This window comes from Aythya ferina (genome assembly GCF_964211825.1).
Source record: "Aythya ferina genome assembly, chromosome: 1".
Lineage (NCBI taxonomy): Eukaryota > Metazoa > Chordata > Aves > Anseriformes > Anatidae > Aythya > Aythya ferina.
The window spans coordinates 143,483,570-143,504,888 of NC_140296.1; the positions used below are offsets into that span (position 1 = coordinate 143,483,570).

Genomic DNA, 21,319 nt, shown 5'->3' on the forward strand with positions numbered 1-21,319 from the left:
CCTCCCCACTGGTTTCAGCCCTGAAACACAAAGCACAGCCCTTGTTACCTGCAGCCCAGGATCCTAAAAGCACATGACGAGCCTCAAAAGCAATGGGAACCAAATGCCAGAGTAGTTTTGGCCCCATAAATCCTCCATCCTAGTTTTGTTATCTGTGCATTCAGGAGATGAACAGAGGCAGGCATTTAAGAGCTGTACGATGTTTTCAGGCAGCCACACATGGATTAAATTAATGCTAGACAACTGTATGCCCATTACAATTTTCTGCATATTTTATAAGCAATATATTGTCACAGTTAAACTTAGAGCAATCAGCTCCAGCATAGTCAAAGCCATTTAGTATGTCTTTTAGCAATTAGGTAGTTATGCTATCAGAGCTGTCATACCCAATAACTAGAGGGACAGCAGAGAAACTGCACCTCTGGTACTTCAGCAAGTGCACTGAAAGCTGCGGGGTGGGACAGTATTGCCCTTGATGGGACATGTGAACTGGGCTCAAAGACCTAGCAGTGGGCACCACCAGGAATACCCATAGGGGCCACACATCTCATCTTTGCTTCAGCTGCCAGCATCTCATTACAAACCCACAGTGCAGGGTACAACACAGCAGCAAGCTTGTCTTGAGATCTTCACAATTAGGGCTAATTAAAAGGTCTGCCAGCACTATGAAACAGGACAAAACTCAGACCTGGACTGACCGCCCCTTTTCCCCAGCCTATGTTCACCTGGGAGTCCAAAAAACCTCAGTGCTCAGACAAGAGCTTTGAAGCCTATTTATTCCTGATTTATAGTAGTTTTGTGGGTTTTTTGAACCACCTGCCCTCAATCTCCTCTACAATCTCCATGGCATTATAGCCCTTCATGAAAGTCTGACTGCTGTGAATTACACTGTGCTATTTCAGCCACGCAGCCCTCAGAGGTGGCAAATCCAGGCAGCCTGGCAGGTACACACATTAAAGCTGCCCGCCTTCAAGTGTAGCACCAAGCCTTCAGAATCAAAGCATTGGGGGAATTAGGGGGTGGAGGTGTTCAGTGCAAGCCTTTGCTTCAGTGTTGTCCAGTAGATTAAGATATATCTATATTTTCACCTAGGAAAGCCCTTCCTCTCATTGTCTAATCACTCCCAGACATCTGAGCTGTGTCAGTAGGTTCATTAATCTCCAGGGACTGTTTACCGAAACTGGAAAGTTGCTGCATTTCCCAGCAATTTCTGGCACCCAGAACTGCCTGGCAGTGCAAATCCCACAGTAGACGGGAACACAGGAACAGCATTAGCAGCATAACTGTTGAGAGTAGAAGCACCAGCTAGTTTCTCACTGCATAAAGGACCAAGCAGGTGTCTTGTTATCAAGGTTAATCTTGCCCATTAAAATTTTTATACCACAGCAACTTTGTCATTATTCAACATCAGTCCTCAGAAGTGATGCTAAAGTTCAGTAAAAAACAGATGTGAAACTGACTGGCCTGCCACTGCAGTACAATAGATTGTAAAAGGGCTGGCAAAGGTGTCACGTACCATTGTCCCTGCCCATTAAGAGGTCTTTAGCATGACCTGTAAAGTTGGTCTTGCATTAGAAGTACAGAAGCCAGTGACTGCTATGAGAAATAGGACAGATGCCAGGGCTGCTTTTACCAGGAAGCTTCACACTGCTGCTCCTTCTGCCTCAGAAACGCTTCTCTGGGTGCTTGCTCAGGCCAGCAGAGTCTTTTAGAGACAGAGCTCTTAAAATCATCAATACAGGCATTTAAAAGGAATTGTGGTGGCACAGATCTCCCACACCCTGGTAGCAGTGGGTATTACTCTGCAGCAGGCCCAGTAAGGTCACTCTGACACTGTGCTGTGGTGACACGCATGGGACTCGCATCACTAAAGCCTTTTGGCTACTCTGTTTTTTCCCCACCCAAATATATAGCATTTGCACTGAACAGGACATCTGAATTTGGGTTGCAGACTCCCTGTCCTGAGGAACCCTCTCCTCAGGCTCTGGGGACAAGCATGCAGAGCCCCAATGGGGGCAAGCACGGTGCTGGGGGTTGCACAAATCACTCACAGGCCCATGGCCCCATAGTGACACCTCCCATGGAGCCTTGGCAGAGCACTGGTCCCTCTCAGCCCCACAGGTGTCTCTTCTGCCCTCCCTGACCAGCAGGTCCCACACCTGGGCCCAGGAACCCCCTCACTGTCACAACAGGAGCCCAAGTTGTGAGGCATTTCAGGAGTACAGGGGACTTACTGCTCCAGGTTGACCACGCAGTGAGCAGCAGTAATAACCACGTCTTCTCGGACCAGACTGCCGCCACAGATATGGAAACGGCCCAGTTTCAGGGACACCTTCAAAGAAAGGGTCAGATATGTTTCAGATGAGGTGACTCCTGTTTCTTACCAAAATGAGGCCAAAGATCATCCCAGGTAAGTCACTTCCAAGTGTCTGCTGACCCTAGGCCTTCAGCCCCAGCAGTATTTGAGAGGAACAAAACCCTGGAGCACCCCAAGAGAGAGAAGATGGGCCAGAAGTCCCACTCCTCTTTAATACTACTGCAAGAGCATCCCCAGAGCTTGACACTAGCCAGGGATCCAGAGGCATCCACCTGATCCCAGCACACTGCACTCTCCTCCTAAAGGACCTGGCTACCCTTCACACTACTACCCACATACAACTCCAAGCTGCTGCATGTGTAGGGACTGGGTTTTGGGAAGAGGGAGGTGATAAATGCCAACTTCCCGCTGTAGCAGGGCACCACAGAAGTGTCTGTTCATCCTGCCTGCCCCTGCAAAGCCTGTACCACACAACCCATCAGACCCACAAAAGCTCTGCAGCTGCATCAGCTCACACCAGCCAGAGATCTTTTCTTAACCATTAGATCAGCTCATTCTTCCCCACTTCTAGAGGCAAACAGCCTGAAAAAGCAGGCAAGAGGGATTTTTTTTATTTTTTTTTTTTTTAGTGCAGCTTCCACTCCTGAGCAAGCAGTGTTCAATGACTTGAGGAGGAAAGAAAGCTTACTCCAGCTTCTCCTCCCCCTTCCCCATGAAGGAGGGAACACATTGCCACTCAGACCTGCCAGGGCTGTCCCCCAGGCACCGACTCTCTTCCTCCAACAATCCGAGAGAAGAACCCCAGTGGCAGAACATCCTCCGGGCTTTCCAGATCAATGGGACGAAGTCCACATTTCAGACCTGCAGTGAGGACAGAAACAAGAGTGCTTTGCAGTGAGGCAGCCCCCACAAGCTCAATTGCATCACCTCAAATGCTTCTGGCAGGTGGGGAATTAATGGGACAAATGCCAGGTGTCACAGTTTTTCTGACTCCAGCCTGTGCTTCAAGCTGAAGGCAATTTTATAGAGGTAAATGAAAAGACACAACCTGCATTTACTGATGAGAAGCTGATGTGTGCAAAGCTAAGGTATCCTGTGAGGTGCTTTCAAAATGTGTGCACAGTCATAAAAAAGCAAATTTAGATTTCATCCAGTAGTCTAGTTATGCTTAACAAAATGCAATTGGGACTTAAAAAAAAAAAGTAACAAGTGCAACAGATTATAATGATGCTGCCTGAGTTTATTCAAAGCTGATTATTTCAAAGGTTCCATATCTAAGCAGTGCCCCGCAGCGCTTAACCAGAGCAACTAAAGTCATCATGAAAGATCTCATCTCTGAATCGAGCTGGCCCAGCGCTTAGTCTTGGCTTCTGCCTGAAACACATTGCAAGGAGACAAAGCTTTCTCACGTTGCTTTTGGCACCAATTGCGCCTTAGAAATGTGGACAAGGAGCCTAGGGAAAGTTTGACTTAGAGCTGAGGCCAGCCAGGGATGGCTGGGTCTGATTAAGTTTTAGATGCTTCATTGAGCTGTGCAGTTGGAGATAGATGTGTGGCAATCCCATGGTTCCTGGGAAGAAGCATAAAGGGAAAAAAAACAGCACTCCTCACCCAGCTGGGTGTAATGTGCATGCTGCCCAGCCCACCAGCTGGGTGGAGGAGGTTGGGGAGCACTCTTCCCATGCAGAACATGGTCATCACAGCACAGGTCACACCTGAGGGGCCACCACAGAGCACTTGGGGCACAAAGAGAAGGAACTGACTGTAAATGTTTGTACCTGAGGTCTGCTGCTGCAGGCTGGGTGGTTTTGGAAGAGGGATAGCTTCAGGTTTCTGGCTCCTTCGCTGAGGAGGGGATGGCAGCTCTTCCTCCACACCCTTCACCTGGCCTGTGTCTGCACCAGCCAAAAATCATGCTATTGACCTCTCCTGTCCCATGTGTTTCTTGTGGTAACAAGCCAATAGGAGGGGTCCCCTGCCCCTCCCAGGCCAGGATACAAGTTCCTTTCTCAGCCATTCAAACATAAACAACACAGTGCTCATGGTTTGGGAGGTATTTGCACCATGTTTGCCCTGGCAAGAGCCTGGAGTAACTCCCTGGAGTCACCAGCAGACTGGGCCTAGATCCAGAATGCTACTACCCACCAGAGCACCACCCCTCTAGCCCTCCCTTTTGCTTTGACCATGTGTAGTCTTGAAGGCTCCTTGCTTAACCTTCCCACCACAGGTACTAGAGAGCCCCCCAAGCTCTCACACCACCCTGTCTGAGTGACAGTGAACCAAGAAACCCATGTCTTTTTCCTCTGCCCACACAGCCACCTCAGCAGCACCATGAGGCTGTGGAGATCCTCACACAACTCCTGCTGTATCATGGCTCTGCAGGGCTCGGAGCTCCTTGCTGCTGCATGCCGCCCAGCCTCTCTCCCCCTGCCTTTTTATACAACATTTTACCGTATTCCCATGTCACTTCCCAGCCTCCACAGTTGGCCTCAGAGCATTTATTACCAGAGAAAGCTCAGTCACAAAATCAGATACAATTTTCTAAGCCATTGACCTGGACCAAGCTCTCCCTAGCCCCTGCTGCTGACTGGCTTTCCCAACAAGAGACCGTGGTGATTATTGCTATAGCAGCAAGACTACTGCTGAAGTAGAAAATAATAGACTTTATCAGGGAGGTAAATGATGGAGAAAACACTGTTCCCTTGGATCGGGGTGTGGGGGGGAAATAAACAACATTAGCAACAGAAGGACCAGCATCATACTGGACCAGGATGGGAGGAACAGCAGCTAGCTCATTTTCCTATTCCTGCTCCAGCTGGGCAGATCTTTTCAGCACTAGCTTCATTACCAGGAGCAAATTACTTGAAGATCACCATCTTTCTGCCCAACACGACCCCCTTCACAGCCTGCCCTGTGCTTATTTTCCCTCTCTTACCTAAAAGCATTCCTGAAATAGTTTTTATAAGTGGGAGCAGACAAGGAGATATAGATATCCATGAGGACAGCTCAGAAGGGTTTGAGAACATGCTGCTGTTTAGTGCTCTCCCAGACACTTCTCCAACCAGACTGCCCCAGGGCCACCAGTTAGCCATGGCAACCACCATGGCTAGATGTAGAGGGTAAGAAAGCCTTCCAGTCCCAGCAGTCCAAGCAGTCCAGAGGTGAGCACAGCAAGCCCCAGGATGGCTTATGAAAACTAACTGGGTACATTCACTTTTTTTTGATACGGAAGTACATCACACCGGGGCTTACTGCTCTAGCCCCACGCTGTGGCAGACCCCCAGCAGTCCCTGTCCCCCAGCCCACGCATGGGACTCACCACACTGAGCAAGAAACACCACCAGCAGCAAAAAGAGCCCTGTTCCCACCATGGCCCAAGAAGTGCCTGATGCCCAGGCCTTGAGCCAGGCTGTACTCTACCACACACCAGACAACCAGCTCTCCCCCTCCCCAAATTAACAAGCCCCTTTAATAGTGGAGGGGGCCAATCAGTTTTGGCAGGTGAAGCTGCAAACCAGGTGGGTTTGGAGGCTCTCCAGCTATGTCTCACTGGAGATCACCAGCTCCCTGGGCTCTCCTGTTTGTGGTGGGCCACCAGGGACAGTGTCAGGGCCCAACATCTCCCTCACCATCATCACCAGCCCTGGAGTTGCCTCAGCCCTTGCAGTTTGAAGCAAGTCTCTCTTGGTTTTGCAGGGGACAGCTAGTGCAGACAAGGGTGATGCAGCCAGGATCTTCACCCCATGGGCTCCCTGCCTCCTTGCCCAGGCTGGGCAGGAGCTGCGGGACTGAGAAGAGCAGTGTGGGGTGTCAGGAGACATGGGGCTGATAGCTGTGTTTGTAAGGCATGGAGGTATGTTTGCATCTCCTAACCCAGAGGGCATCAAGAGAGCTGTCGGAAACATCCACCAGCTTCTTGTCATTGGGGCTTACAGGGAGGCTTCAGGCAGCTGCCCTGAGTATGAAACCTGATCTTTTTTACAGGGAGGACCACTATCCACATGCTGTGAGAGCAAACAGGGCACAGAGCTGCCTTTTATTCTTGGGCCAGGAACTGCAGAGCCCCAGGGTGCTGCAGTGCCTCCAGGCAGGCAGGGCCCCAGGGTCACCCACAGCAGTATCTCTGGCAGTATCTTAGGTGTCTCCAGCCCATCACAGGAGCTGCTGAACAGTCTGGGGGCTGCACGGCCCTGCCTGCCCCCCTGCAGGCCAGCGGGCAGCTGGAGCCTCCCTTCCTCGGGTAATAAAAGTGATGGCCAACTATTTCTGCAAGCAGCAGAGGGAGATGTTACCACCGTGCTGTATTCCTTGTTCTTTTGGAGAGAGACAATCCACACGCTGCTCCACAGGGGAGGATCAGGGCTATGAGCTGGCGGTACATCTCATTTCTGCAGCATAACGAGCACCTGAACAAAGGAGAACCTGGGCAGCGGGGCACTGGGTAGCAAGCTCCGTTATAAAATCCTGCACTGCCTGGATGTGGGAGAACCCCAGGGCGTACAGGCTGTCTTCAAAGTGAGCGTGCAATTCCCCTTCACGCTACAGAGGGCTTTGCACACACCAGGATGTCAGGAAACACTATGCCTTGTGGTCAGGGCTTTCAATTTTCTTCCTGGTCCATTTCCGACAGATGTGTTCATCAACATCATGTATCCCCTGAGAGAACCCAAGCCCCAGGGAAGCATGCAGGAGCACCTGGGGACATCTGCCAGGAAAAGGGGAATTAGAACAAAAAGAGTTTCTTCATCCTTTCTGTTCTTTTTTTCTCTTTACAGTCTACAGGCTTAACTTTGTTCGATACATTTCCGACAGATGTATAAAGCCCAACACGGACAGCATAACAAGTCCAAATCATCAAGACAATGTGCAAGCATCAGCCCTCATCTTTTCCCATGTTCAGGCTCCAAAAAAATGCTTACTCTAATAATTTTATATGGCCAGACTCAAATACATGTGCTGTATAGTTGCTCCTATGTGAGCAATCAGCTGGACTCCTTGAGGAGTAAAATGTAAGGCAACAGGAATAAGAGTAAGAAACTTGTGTCTTTCCGCATCCAGAGGAACTTATTCATGGCTGGTCCTAAGGAACAGACTGACCTCACAGCCAACAGAATAAAACCAGACACGCCACATACTTTTCTTACTTTTTATATAAAATAGACATTTACATACATTTTCTTTTGCAAAGACTTCAAGCATAACTCCTTTATGTGAAATCTAGCCATAAATCCCACAGTGAAAAAAGCAAAGACTTTGCAAATTCCTGTACCACTGACACACATCCAGCTGCTGCTAAGTGTGAATTTATTTTTAAAAGATTTGTAATCCATGGGCTGTTTTCTTAATTTTTAAAAAGATATGCACAACTGATTTAAAAAATTAGATACAGAAATAAGAACCATATGAACAACAGCCAATGCAAACAACTCCCACATGATAGGAACACGCAGCGTGACATCCACTTCAGGCAGAGATTTCTACAGTAATACAGTTGTGGAAGCCGTAACTTTTACAGAGGATACCACGGGGGGTATTTTCCAGAAGAAAAATTTCAGCAAGTCAGTACAAACATGGCAATGAGCTTTTGCACAAAGTTATTGAGATTATCTGAAGCAACTTTGCCACACTGAAACACTAGTGAATGCCAAGCACATTTGCCTTTTTTTCTTTTTTTTTCCCTTTTTTTTTTTTTTTTTATTTTTATTTTTTTTATATGTATATATATAGTTTTGCTGCTGCTGGGTTTAAATGTACATGAAAACAAAAATGGTGCATTTTGAAATTGCTGCATGAGACTGAAAGTTGGTGGAAAAAAAAAACTTGTAAGAGCTATTTTTTTCCAAAGATTGTACATAATTTCAATATATGAAAAATTGAAATTGAGCATTTGGTCAATTTAATGCACATATAGTTTTAGGAGACTTAAGCACATACGAATTGTTTCACTGGTCTGGAGGACAGATGGGGCAAAAAATCATATACTTATATTCTAAATGGCCTAATCATTAAAATTGGAATGACAATTACCTTCCTTAACCAGATATTGTATACCATCTTTGCCCTGGTTTCCATAACTTTTGAGAGGCTGAGATGTGTTTTTAAACAGTTTAAATGGTGTCCAGTCTCCCCTGCAAGTTAGGCTCTTTATTTTGCATTTTTTGTCTTAAGACTTCTTACACCCACGTGCATGCTCACACACCCCGTCCTCGCTGAGACCTCTGGAATGAAGGTCATTTTCGCTGCTGCATTCGCTTACTGTTTGGCCAAGACAAGTTGCCTGTACATTTTTAGGAAAATCTAGTCCAAGCAGTCTATGACAGACAGAAAATACACCCAACCCCACCCCGCATCATTTATCCTGAGGGATGGAAAAGGAATGGAAGAAAAGAATGCTGGACCTTCAATAAGCAATAAAATAAAACAAAATCCATCAGCTGAAAATGTTATTCATGGGGAAAGGAAAAGGCAACACAATTACTATGTTTTTCATTCAGGATTAAAATGCACAGTGAGTACACAGGAGCCCTGTCTAACCAATTCTGAGTTAATTCTCCACTTTAATATTGGTGAGCATTGAAGTTTAGCCAATGCAACTTACGCAAAGAATGAAGTCTCCTCCACTATGTAGAGCTTCAGCCATTTATTAATTTGTAATCTTTGCTAACCATACAGTGCAGTTGGCAGAAAACAATGTATTTATAATTGATTATTTTATGAGCCACGCAATGCTAGAGGAAGAGGATATTCCCTATGATTAATTTGGATAATATCCAGTTTATCACAAGGTAAGTTGCTCTATTTATCTTTCACAATAGCATTCCCTTTTGGTGGAGGTAACCCATTTCATGTTACATTCCATTGCTCTGCTTTACCTACAATAAATCTTTCACAAGATTAATGTCCTGAACAAACACAGCATTTTAGCACAGAAACCAATGAGACAGGGAGTCAGATCCAAACTTCACGAAGGTTTAACTGCTTTGGTAGCTCATGGCCTGCATCATTCTCCAAATATTCTGCCAACTTACAGACCATCATCCTGCATAGATGGGGTATAAAGTGCCGGTTCAGGAACACAGGGTTCATTAATGAGTGCTCCTCTCTGCATAGCTACCATAAACCCAGCTCCGAAATGTAGAGAGTCAGCCTTTCATCATATAAACATAACCCAGTTCAGCTGGGATTATCCTACGTGGATATGATACCAGCCTATTTCAGGAGAGTGGATGAATATATGACATGTCTTCCAACCAAACTACGTCCCTCACTGGAATGTTGGTATCATCTTTCTACATTCTGCAAGTAAGACAGCAATACAAAAATGGTAATCCTTTCCCAGGATCTGGGAGGGGGCACCCAAAGCTTGATCATACACATGTGCCAGGTTTCGGAGGCCAAGACGGTTTTGATTGGATTCTAGGACAAGAATGAGACAATCATTTGTACCAGCTCTCTCGGGAAAGACAAACGAAGCTTTAAGCCAAAGTTAAAACACAAAACCAAGTCACCTCCCTCACAAAGCATTGCTATAAAAAATACAACTTCCTTTATAGTTGAAAAAATATGTGTCATCGGCCACAATTTCAAGCCACACTGCCGTGTGGCTTGTAGAATATATAGTATTTATTTAATATATCTTTATGAGACAAACTTTATAGCTGATATACTTTTTAAATGAGACGTATCTCCCCTAACCACACAGCATCCCACAGGGACCCCATCTCCTCCTTACCAGTCTGGCAGTGTCTGGGCTGTGCAAAGCTACTCCATGCAAGGTGCCCTGTGGAGCACGTGCACTGGGAACCTGCAGAAATGTTGGGTCAGTAAGCCTATGGCTTTAAAAGCTGTGCAACAGGACAAGAGCTGCTGATCCAGCCCCAAGCCCTCAAACCTACCTTCAGCCTCCAAAAGGAAAGTATGCAGCTGAACAGAGAAGGGAAAATCCACCAGGAAAAGAACTGCCTGGGACCCAGCTGCTCCCTTGGAATTAATGGAGCTGGTTTGAAGGGAAGAGCCCAGAAATTTGTCAGCACCTTCCCCCACTGAAGGTCTCTCCCTCCCACAAACCTGAGAAGCCAGCCTCTGCCCAGCTGCAGACACAAGGCTGATTAACTGGGCCTTGGCCTTAGGTGGCTGGAGGGACTGGTACCCCACAAGTCCAGCCTCACCATGGCTCCAGCTGGCACTCAGACTCTGGCTGAGCAGATGCCTTTGCCAGTCTGGCCTCCCTCTCAGCACCAAACACAGCTGCTGTATGTCAAAAATTTGACCAACAACTGCAGCAAGACACTAGGCTTTTTAAATGAAGCAGCCATTTGCTTTAGAAATAGCATTGGGGGAACCTTCGTGCTGCTGCACTTTTCTTACTTCAAAAATGCAAGTCCCAATGGCCAGCCATGTGGCCAGCTGCGAATGACACTGCCCAATTTGTACAAACCAGAGACAATATATTAATTATTTGACTATAAGTTAAATAAATAAAGCTCAAAAATAAAAGCCCCAATTCTGCAGAGAACTTGTTTTCCCACTTCGGTTTTTAAAAAAATACAGATTTATGACTGATCAGCTAGAGCTCATTTTCTGTATCTTTTGTGGGAGGGGGTGAGAACACTTTGACAAAGTGTTTTGTCAGTGTTATCACCATAATGAGTGGGCTTGGTCCCTGCACACCCATAAAAAAACCTCCTTAGTACCTTCCCAGCCTACCAAATCATCCCTAATCTCTCTGTAGCTTTAAATTACCTCCTACACCAATCAGATTAGATGTTTTTTGTCTTATTTTGTTTTTACTGGAGACTGGACAGGAAGACAAGTAATCCTAGAGTTTCCCACTGCCTTTAGATACTTCCATTTTTTTCAGAGTAATAATTATTTGGCCTGCAGGGAGAGAGAAAAGGGTAAAGCTATATGATTTTTGACAATATTCATATCATGAACCGGAATTATTACAAAATGACTATCTTATGAGTAAAACATTCAGCTGAGGTTTTCGCTCAAAGGATCTTTTGTCCTACTTGTACAATTATCCTGCTAGGGTGATATTCAGATACTATTTTCCCTTTCTTTAGAATCATTTTCAAATCACATTTAGAGCTGTATGAATGGCCACCTCTTCCTCACCATCAACCCCTTAAAACCTTTTTATGTGACCATTAGGACAATCTTTCCTGGCTCAGATGGATCTGGCAACACTTGCAATGAAGCCCATCAGTGGTACTTTCTGTGGACAAGGTGAGACTGTTTGAGTAACAGGAGACGCTACTTCACCCCGCTGCAATGAATGAGTGCTTTGTCTCCATGGCTTCCCCAGTGATAACCGTGATATTGGAGTTTTATGTCCCACCCACACTCCTGGTGTGATTAAAATGGGTTCAGCCTAAACATAAATCTTGAATAACGGAAGGTTTCCATTTGTTCTCCAGCACGTCCCGCAGGAACTGAGTGCCTCCTGTAACTTTGGTCAAACAAGCATGCATTCACAATTTGCCTTCCATAATTCTGAGTCCTGTCAAAGTTCCTTCAGCATCACTTCAAGCAATAGGCTTCCACCGCATTCTTCTCCAAGGAGCACGAGTTTCCTTCCACTGGTGTGACTGAATGCTATGTCTGATCTTTCTCCTGGACTTCCTGAAACCGTTTTTCTAAGCGATCCAATTTGGCCAGATTCTCCTTCAGCAACTTGCTGTTTGGAACCAGCTGCAAAGCTGTCTCATAGTAGGCACGGGCAGTGATGTAGTTTCCCTACAAAGAAAATGAGTGAGAGATCTCATTTTACATTCTCTGACATCAAAAGTTCATTGCTTGGCAGCGGTGAAGACCATACTACGAAGGGAAAAATGTCTATAAAACTTGACATTATTAAATAATGAGAATACTTCTTTATTATGAAATGGGTCACCAAGTACTGTTAGCGTAAACTCGAACCAACACATATGGCACAAAATAGATTTACATTTTTCTATTATGTTGTATCAGAAGAGTTAATTTTACTCAGAAACAGGATACCTTGAGGAAGTCACACAATGTGACTCCTTAGGACCCAAATCATAATGATATCCTAAATTATTCAAAAAGGTAAGAAGCCACAGGGCTACCCATCTATTTCCATAATTTTATGCCAGCATTCTGCATTAGACATTTTTATTAAATTTATTAGGTAGAAAGGAATTTTAAAGGTTGACTCACAGTGACATTTTTCTAAGGCAGGTCAACAATTCATGTAGGAAAACTTTAGAGATGGGCAGGTTGTTCCTTGTAGCCTGCCCTCTTAAAAATATGGGATTTACATATTCCCAAGCAACCTGGATGGAAAAATTTATCTGGAGTGGAATAGACTTTCCTCCTTTTTGAATAAAATATGCTGGGGACTCTTACTGGTCATAAACCTGACCAGAGCTGCACTCTTGGCAGTCTGAAACAAGTTTAGCTTGCTGTCCTAAGTAGCAGTCTCGGTAGCTGACAGCTTGAGGAAACACAGTGTTGTCATACCTTGATGTGCTCAATGCCTCCCATATTCATCCAGGCCTGCGCTTGGTCTGGGTTGAGCTCCACAGCCCGTTTATAGCTCTACATAAATACAAAACATTTTTAGGTTAAGAGTCTCGGTCTACAAACAAAACCAGTTTCTAAAACCAGAAACTAACTTTCCTCTCCCTCTAAATCCCTTTAAAATATAATTTCAAATTCTTCTCATACACAGTGCACACACTAAATTGCAGCGTCTTTGCAGTAGACGTGACAGATCTTACTGCTCCACTGTGGAGCTCATCTTGTGGGTTCTCCCTGCCCACACAGCTGCATGAGGAGCCACACCAACCACTGTGACTCTATCCTTGCTGCCCTGCACCACTGGGGTCTGCTGCTCATCCAGGTCATTTCCCTGGGCAGGTGTCTGCCACCACAAGCCATGTCTAGGCTGTGGTGCTCCTTATCCTTGAGGCTTTAATTTGGAGCTGGCTGCAGACTATGATAGAGCTGCCAGCACACAAGTTTCACCAGGACCTGAGGGCAGCACTATTTCTCCCCATTGCTTCTGCCACTGTACATGGGAGAAGAAGCAACAAGTGCCTTGTGGACTCTGACAAACAGCACCATTTTTATGGTGTCACACAACAGATTCAAGCCAGTAATAGAGATCTCTAGGGATATTGAGAATAGTCAGGTCTGTCCCAATAACATAATTTTCTGTGCTATTATTCAGCACTAACATAATTTCTGAGCTGTCAAGCCTCTTGCTCCACAGGATAAGCCCATGTGCCAGCTCTTAGTTAATAAGGTGAGATATAATGACATGGTGTGTGCTTTCAGCTGAGCCGTCCTGGAGTTGGCCATTGCCAGTGAGAGGGGCTGAGGCAGGATGGACCAAGGGTCTGGCCAGTGCAACAAGACCTAGGCTCTTCCATAGTCCAACCATTACCCCACAGTTAACTTCTCAGAGCAGGGAGCTCTATTTCCACACTTGAGTAAAAAAGGATTATTTGTGAAAGGTAGAAAGCAGTCCTCTATTGAGGAAAAAAAAATGCAACTAACTCTGGCAAAGTTGGTTGCTCCATAGCTTTAGCTGTATCACTGATGAACTGATGAGCTCCCAAAGCCAACAGGCAGGGTGTGTGCACCATGGACTATTAGATGCATTGAGTTAATTTTATCTTTTAACCTCTAAAACTATCCATAGGGCTCAAAGCAGTCATACCTCAAAAGCCTCATCAAGGCGATTCTGTTCTCTTAGCTGGTTTCCTTTAGTGAAGAAGAGCTCTGATAAGATTTTTGGATCCTTTGGTTTTAGCTGAAGAGCTTTATCTATAGCTTCAAGTGCCTGTGAAAAAGCAAGAGGTCATTGTATCACTGTATTCTGCACCTTTCCCCTTCTCAGGTCTCTCCACCCCTAAGGCCTCCCAGTCTAGGACCCCAAAGATCAACATGTCATCATCCTCCTTTCCTTACTTGCCCCACAGTTACCACATGTGGAAATGGGTGTTTCAGATGCCTGTGGCTGATGGGCAGTGGGGCTGACAGCAGCATGAGCAGTAAGAGCTCACAGCCTCTGAAAACTACAGTGCTTGGCTTTAGTACTGTTCTTAGATAAACAGAAGGTTTTAGTGGGAAAAAAAAAAAATCTCCTGGGTGTCTGCTAAGACACATGACACCTCTGGAGAGATGGAATGTAAAATGCTACCTGAGCTCTGGATGTGAGCCCTCTGGACGAGGACGCCCCGCGACCACAGTACCTCAGCATAGTGCTCCTGCTTGCTGAAGATGGCTGACAGAAGGCGGTAGCACTCCAGACACTGCACATCTTCGCTGAGTATATGGTTTGTCATCTTTTCAGCCTCCTTCGTGCGCCCCATCATTGCTAAAACCTGGGCCTATGGGATCATATTATAAAGGTTATGATTTTTAAAAGCTCAGCCCTCCGATATACAGTGCTGGTGACAGGCTCCTGCTCTCTGACAAAGCAGGGGCTGCTGGTAAGAGCCAGCTGCTCAGACACAGGGTGTGAGGTTGGAGGGAGTGAAGGGGAAACAAGAAGGGTGGGAAAGACAGTCACTGGGTGGCTGGGGTGGAGGGAGAGCCAAGCTCTGAGCCTTGGAAGTGTTCACACTCACGTGGCCACCCTGCTCCACGGGTGGCCCTGGCTTGGATGTGCTCATCCCACACTCACCAGAGCCAGTCGGATCTCTTTGTTTGAAGGCTGCAGTGATGCTGCTTCTCTGTAAACCTGCAAAGCTTCTTCGTATCGCCCCGTGTTATAATACAGAGCCCCCAGCGGGGACAGGATTTCAGCTTTCCGGGATACCTTCAGTGCCCTGAAATTTGGGAAGAAGAGAGATTTCCAGGTGATGCGGGAATCAGAGCATATGAGCAAGGTGTGGCTTGCACTGGGATGGAGTGTTACCAGTGCAGCACTCACAGAGCAGCTTTGAGCACAGTGGGAGTAGCACTACAAAGCTGAAAACCTTTTGATGTTGTTGTCAGAGCATCCCCCATGCAAAAGCAGCAGCGTGCCCTGCCTGGGGGCTTGGGAATGGTCCAGAGAAGTCAACATTGCTTGAGTCAGTGCTTTCTTTCCAAGCACTCCCCAAAAAATAGCCAAATAAGCAGAAGTAAATCTGATTTCAAGTGGATGGAGAAGGTGGGTGGGAAAAGCCAAGCATGCAGCGATAGATTCAGGTATCGCAGGCACTTTAGCACAGATAAGTCGTGTGCGGGGACAAGGGAAACCTCTGCCCCCCATCTCAAATTCTTACCTCTTGTACCACGCTTCAGCCTCTTTGTTCTGCCCCAAGGAGCGGTGAAGCCTGCCCAGGTTTACCATGGCGACGTGATGAGCTGGGCTCAGACGGATGGCCTGCCTGTAGTGGGACACAGCTCTCTCTGGAGCCCCTGGAGGACAAAAAGGCTGTTAAACTGGTGCCTCAGAAAAAATCCTGTGGCAAATTCAGCATGAAGCAATGCTCTGGGTTTTCTTTCAGCTCTTATTGGGAACCATTTTGAGAAAGAAATTTGGGAAGAATTGATGTTTCCAGGTGATGTCTGAGTCACAGCAGATGAGCAAGGTGTGGCATGGAGCAGAGAAGCTCTGCACTGTGCATGGCACGCTCACCCCACCACAGTTTTATGGTCCTGGGGAAGGATGAGCGTGCCCCCAGCAGCAACCCCTCTGTCCACCTGGGAGGGAGAGGACCGCCCCAAAGTGCATGTCAGCACACAGCTGGGCTTGGGATGGCTGACGGGCAGAGGCAGGGGAGTGTGAGCACAGATTGGGATGCCAAAAAGGAGGCTGGGGTGTGCAGGAATTATAGCTCTCACTGGTACAGCACTCACACAGCAGCTTTGAGCACAGCAGGAATAGCACTAAAAACCTGCTCAAGCCACTGAAGAACCTCTGATGCTGTTGTCAGAGCCCAGCCTTTCTAGAGATTAAGTGTAAGGAAAACTGCTGACAGGCTCCAATATTTGGAGAGAATCCTGAGAAACAGACTTTGCAGGGGTAGGTTTTAGCAAGTTGAGTACATTCAGCAGAAAAAGGCTCCTGACTGAACACACCCCTCTATCATGGTGCAGGGGGGATGTAACAATCCCTGTGCAGGCTGGGGTCATGTCCCACCTCCCAGGAGAGCATCCTTCTACCCTGGCCCACCAGCTGTGGGTGCGCAGTCAACAGAGACATGGAGAACAAGCCACCCAGTATTCCCCACAGCCCCACAAGAGCTGCAGATAGCTTCAGGCACTTCAAAACAGAGAACATTCCCTGTACCTCCGCTGCTGGCCCTGCTCAGTCTGCGTGCACTGCACCAGTAACAGCTAATTCCCACCTTGGCACAGTAAATCCAACACCACAGTGCCTGGATGCCCATCCTGGAGCACGTAGGCACCGTCTCCGTGTTTCAGAGGAGCCATTGGGTGGCACTGCTTCCCTGTGAGAAACCCTCTGCCTGGGTAAGGTCCTGCGGACCATGACATCACCAAACACCACAACACGAGACTGCAAATGCCTTGGAAAGCCCATCAGAACTCACCAGCGCCCCGTATTTTTAGGAAATGCCAATGTTCAATCTGAATGGAAGAAAGGTGCCAGACCATTCATCCACCACCTTAAGTTCTAGTTCTAGCAGTATATTTTTATTTACCTAAATAATGCCTTTCCTCAAGAGGGATCTTGCAGTGCTTTCCTCAGGCAGAGCCTGCTTACTACTAATGGGGCACGGTTAAAAATCTCAACATTTCTGTAATGCAAATATTATAATTTTAGCTACAGTGCTGGTTTAATTAGTTTGTACACTCTGTTTGCTGTTACTGCTGAGCAGATGGAAGTTTGGGAAAATCACAAGCACAAAACATGCCGAAACAAGCAGCTGGGCAAGCACCTAAGTCCTTAAGGTCAGCCAGTGCCACCCCTGTTCAACACGCAGGGGTAATACACGTCACTAAGGGAGACACACTGAGTGTCTATATTCGCTGCCGAGTTACCTAGAGATCCAGCTCTCCAGAGCTGACAGTTACTGGAGGCTCTTGCACAAAATCCTGCGAGTTATTTGGAGTGGTGCTTCACGGTGATCCCCCTGTGCCCACGGGGGAAGAAGGCAGCCTGTGACAGACTCACTGCAAGCCAGTTCCTTCATGCTGTGTCGTGTCTCCAAGAAGGTTAGTTATACATCAGGCCTTTAGTTTTGAAATTCAGTGTGGTGAGCTTTTTTTTTTTTATTATTGTTTGCGTGTAGGAGAGTGTAGTAACAAACAGGAAAAGTTAGGTTGGAATTTGGCAGGACACACGTGCAAAAAAGAAAGAACAATGCATCGCATTTGAACCAAAAATTTTGGTAGGAATAGAGTAGTTTATCTGGGTCAGGAAGCAGAGAGAAGTACAACACCAGAGTGAAATTACCGAGGAGTTTTTATTATTTGCACGTTTGAATTTTGCCAGGGCACAAACTCAGAATCTCAATTTCTGCTGTTAATACCACAACTTTTTTGAGTACAAATATTCATTTTGGCTTTCTGGTTATTTCACATTGGTAGTCCAGAGGAGTGATGTCTGAGTGGCAGCTCAGAGTGAGGACAGCCAGCTGCACACCGCCAGACACCGCTTTTTGCCATCATCCTTGCTTCCCAAGCACCACCGGCGCCGGGCACAGTGTGAAAGGGGCAGAAAGGGCAGCAACTACACACTTCAAGCCTATGATACTTCATCATTGAGTCACAGCTCTGTTCTGGAGAGACTTCAGAGAGCAGCTTGCTTTCCACTAGCTGTTTGTCAGTTCAGACTTGGACTTGCTTATAAAGCTGTCAGTAAAAGGTGGCAACTGCAGAGGCACTTTTTTTTCTGTTATATGGATGCCAGGAAGTGCCTGAGTCCACGGAAGTTGGATGGTAACCAGGAGCCCAGAAAAGAAAGGCTTTGTTTGTCATTATGGAGCTCCTGAGAAATCAATTCACCCCATAGTATCTTAGGTTTTGTTTTCACAGATGATTGTGATTTAAAAGCCATGTTTATTTTTATAGTAGTGGCACTCAACCTTTAGTCAAAGAGCTGCTTTGTCACCAAAGAGCTGCAAATGCTCCAAAGACCATAACGATCCATTTGTGTGCCTGGGGTTGTACTTGATGCTGCCGTGCCTTCCTGGAGAAACAGTAGGATTGTCAGGGTGCTGCCCAGCTCAAATTGAAGAGGACAACTGCCTGTGTGAATATGGTGAGAAACGCTGTAGGAAACATCCAGGCTGGATGCCACTGCTGCACACTAACCACAGCGACTACAAATTTCAGCACACTCTGCCATCCCAGCAGAGCAGGGATATTTATTTCCAAGCTACAGGGGAGGCACTTCTACCGCTCTGGAAGCTTTTGACACTCTTTTAGAAGTGTACTGCTGAATAAAACAAGCCAAAGCAAATAAGCCCGAGAGAGAAAATCCCCCGTCCCACAGTCACTTACCGGTATCAACCAAGAAAACTCCGTAGTTGTTATGCAGATCGGAGCTCTCTGGACAATTCTCTATGCCAGCCTTGTAGACCTCCTCTGCTTCCTTCAGCCGTTCCTTAAAACAGAAGGAGATGTCTTAGCCGTGGCAGAAACGGTATCAGCACCGTTTGCTGGGTGCCTGCATTTTGTGGCAAGGCTCACTTTGGCACTGCTGGTGCCCTTCCTCCCTCGCCACATGGGGAGCTCAGGCCCCAGTTCACCCCACCAAGCCTGGCCGTGGCCACTGGCTTCTTGGAAGCCAAAATTTTACCCCGTGGCGTGGATGCGGTATGTCTTGCTGTCTGGTACTCCACAGCAATGCAGACAGCTCTCCCCCCCTACACTCGCAATTGGAACTACCTGTGAAATACAAATATCAGCTGGGAAAGGTTGGGCGGTTTGTGTGCAATGTCAGTGAGCTTCAGCTAGCACGCACCCAGCTGGGAAATGCACAGCGACAGGGGTCATGTTGGTTCTGCTAAGAATCTGTCATTTGGGAGCTGATATATTTTAATTTATTTGTTTAATGAGCATCTCGCTGGCTAACTTTCCCCCTCAGGAGCTCCGCTCTCCGTTCCCTGAGCAGCATGGAAAACACAAAGAATGAAAGCTTGGTGTGCGTGACAGCTGAGGGATGAGGAGCTTGCACAGGGCAATGAGGGAAACAGGAGGAGGACTGAGGGTGATGAAAGAGTGGGGAAAACCTGACAGTTTCAGATGAAAAACAGGTGTTGTCAATGTGTGAGATGTAGCTCAGTGGGACTGATAGGACACGCCACTGCTCTGATTCTTAGATGCACCGAGCCCTTATGTTTTGCATAGATTTCAGTGAGGTTTGTAGGTGCTGCACAAAAAAAAAAATGCAGATTTTTTCTTTGGGAACGTCCTGCCTATGGAAGTGTCCCACTGGCTGTGATCTGTCTAGCCTAAGCTATGGGCAGACAGGTCCTGAAACAAAAATAATGTGTATTGTTTGGATCAAGTAGCCACTGAATAAGGTTTCCATTTCCCTCCAGCCAGACGGTACATGCCAGCTGCCCATGTGCTCACTAGCACCAGTTACTGAGATTTTCCTCCCCCCTAAACTCAGATCTTTGCTGTTGGGGTGTACAGGTGGAAGGAAGGTTGTTCACAATGGAAAGCAGCATAGTACACGGGGGGTGTCAGTTAAGCTTCCAGAGGCAAAGGCGTTTTTTTTTTTCAGTTCTTCCCCTTGTGTGGAGCAGAGCAGCCCTATGGTAACAAACCCCACAGCCTCCTCCCAGAGCTCCCAGGCCAGATCAGCCATTTGGGTGCCTGCTGAGGAAAGCCTGGCACCACCGAGGCAGAACTCACCATGCTCAAGAGCTGAATCCATGTTGAAATAAGGGGGGGGGTCCATTCACTCCCTGCCCCACCAACACTCCCTGTGACCGGCTCTGCCTGGCCACAAGAAGCTGCCAAGGACAGCGTGTCCTCAGCTGCACGATCACATCTGGCTGTCAAGGCAGGCCCTGAGAAAACACTTTTTGGGGGGAGCCTGGGCCACGTCTTTGCGCGAAACAGAGCTGGTTCTGCTCTTCAGCCCAGCTGTGAACTCTCCTTTCCTCCTGTCATGCAAATCCCAGCGCTTGCTGGGCTTTCTCTGGATTTAAAGTGTGTACCTGACAGCAGCATGTGGTCTGTAGTTGTTTAGAAGCATGGGCTCCTTTCTCACCTCCTCTATCAGAACTGGAAAGCTGGAATTAATAGCTCTGGAAGACTATGGTTGATGAAAGCAAACGGTTTGTCATGGTTAAGTGCTTTCACATTTACATGAGAAAGGTCAGCCAGCAGAAGAGATAGGGTGTGATAAAACACAGAAACACATTTTTTAGAAGTGATTAAGTTTGGACATTTTGGATATATTTATGTGAATTTGACATCATTATCCTGCAGGGTCAGGAAAAGTGGAGCAATTGTCAGAATTGACTAAAATGAAGAGCAACCTCTTAAGAAAGTACGTGCATCAGACATTAACAAGTATATTTGCAAGAACTTCTCTATTGATTTCTTTTCCACTCATTTTATTTTTCAGCAGAGGAACACGGCTTTGTATGCATACATGTCAGTTGTCTTCATTTTGTTTAGCAATCACAAACCCGATCTTTAAGCAAGAAAGGGCTAGGTTCAACTGGATCAGCAGCAGTGTCCCATGTCAGAATATTCCCACTCACTGATACCAGCACTTTCAGCATTTTTGTCACGGTTGCATTGCACACGTGTTCGTAAAACACCTTTTTGGCATCTAACACCCTGACCCTGCATGTCTCGGGCTCAGTGCAAAGTCTGGGATGACTCCTCCAACAAAGTGCTTGCATTAAGTGCAGTCAGAAATTGAGCAGGGTGGGCCCGTCTTCTGCTGCCAGAGCTTTCTCCCTAGCAGCCTCTCTTCTTAGGAGAAATGCTGTAAGTTCATCAAGGCTTGATTCTCATTAACACTTAATAACGCTGCTTCCAGACCTTCATGAAACATTCATCAAGCTCACAGAATTCAGAAGACTGGCTTAAAAAATGTATGAG

General features: G+C 46.8%; 2 protein-coding genes across 7 annotated transcripts in view; both read right to left on the bottom strand.

The window, feature by feature from the left end:
• OVCH1 (ovochymase 1) overlaps nucleotides 1-5,765 on the bottom strand; it is a 37,943-nt gene extending 32,178 nt beyond the window's left edge. For 3 of the 6 annotated variants that reach the window (XM_084516828.1, XM_084516825.1, XM_084516826.1), the window contains exons 1-4: nucleotides 5,637-5,760; nucleotides 4,096-4,212; nucleotides 3,060-3,178; nucleotides 2,235-2,332 (exon numbers count right to left, since the gene is read on the bottom strand). In XM_084516828.1, the coding sequence (XP_084372954.1) occupies nucleotides 2,235-2,332; nucleotides 3,060-3,178; nucleotides 4,096-4,212; nucleotides 5,637-5,688 (386 nt within the window). In that variant the 5' untranslated portion in view covers nucleotides 5,689-5,760. Of the gene's footprint in view, nucleotides 1-2,234; nucleotides 2,333-3,059; nucleotides 3,179-4,095; nucleotides 4,213-5,636 lie in introns of all 6 variants that reach the window. The other 3 variants (XM_084516829.1, XM_084516827.1, XM_084516830.1) reach the window with 2 other exon arrangements.
• A 1,684-nt stretch (nucleotides 5,766-7,449) lies between these two features.
• The window catches only part of TMTC1 (transmembrane O-mannosyltransferase targeting cadherins 1), a 148,193-nt gene continuing 134,323 nt past the window's right edge, over nucleotides 7,450-21,319 (bottom strand). Inside the window, exons 14-20 of the mRNA XM_084528443.1 lie at nucleotides 18,752-18,854; nucleotides 15,565-15,700; nucleotides 14,979-15,123; nucleotides 14,545-14,682; nucleotides 14,010-14,132; nucleotides 12,806-12,883; nucleotides 7,450-12,058 (exon numbers count right to left, since the gene is read on the bottom strand). Of these exons, the coding sequence (XP_084384569.1) occupies nucleotides 11,918-12,058; nucleotides 12,806-12,883; nucleotides 14,010-14,132; nucleotides 14,545-14,682; nucleotides 14,979-15,123; nucleotides 15,565-15,700; nucleotides 18,752-18,854 (864 nt within the window). The 3' untranslated portion in view covers nucleotides 7,450-11,917. The remainder of the gene's footprint in view (nucleotides 12,059-12,805; nucleotides 12,884-14,009; nucleotides 14,133-14,544; nucleotides 14,683-14,978; nucleotides 15,124-15,564; nucleotides 15,701-18,751; nucleotides 18,855-21,319) is intronic.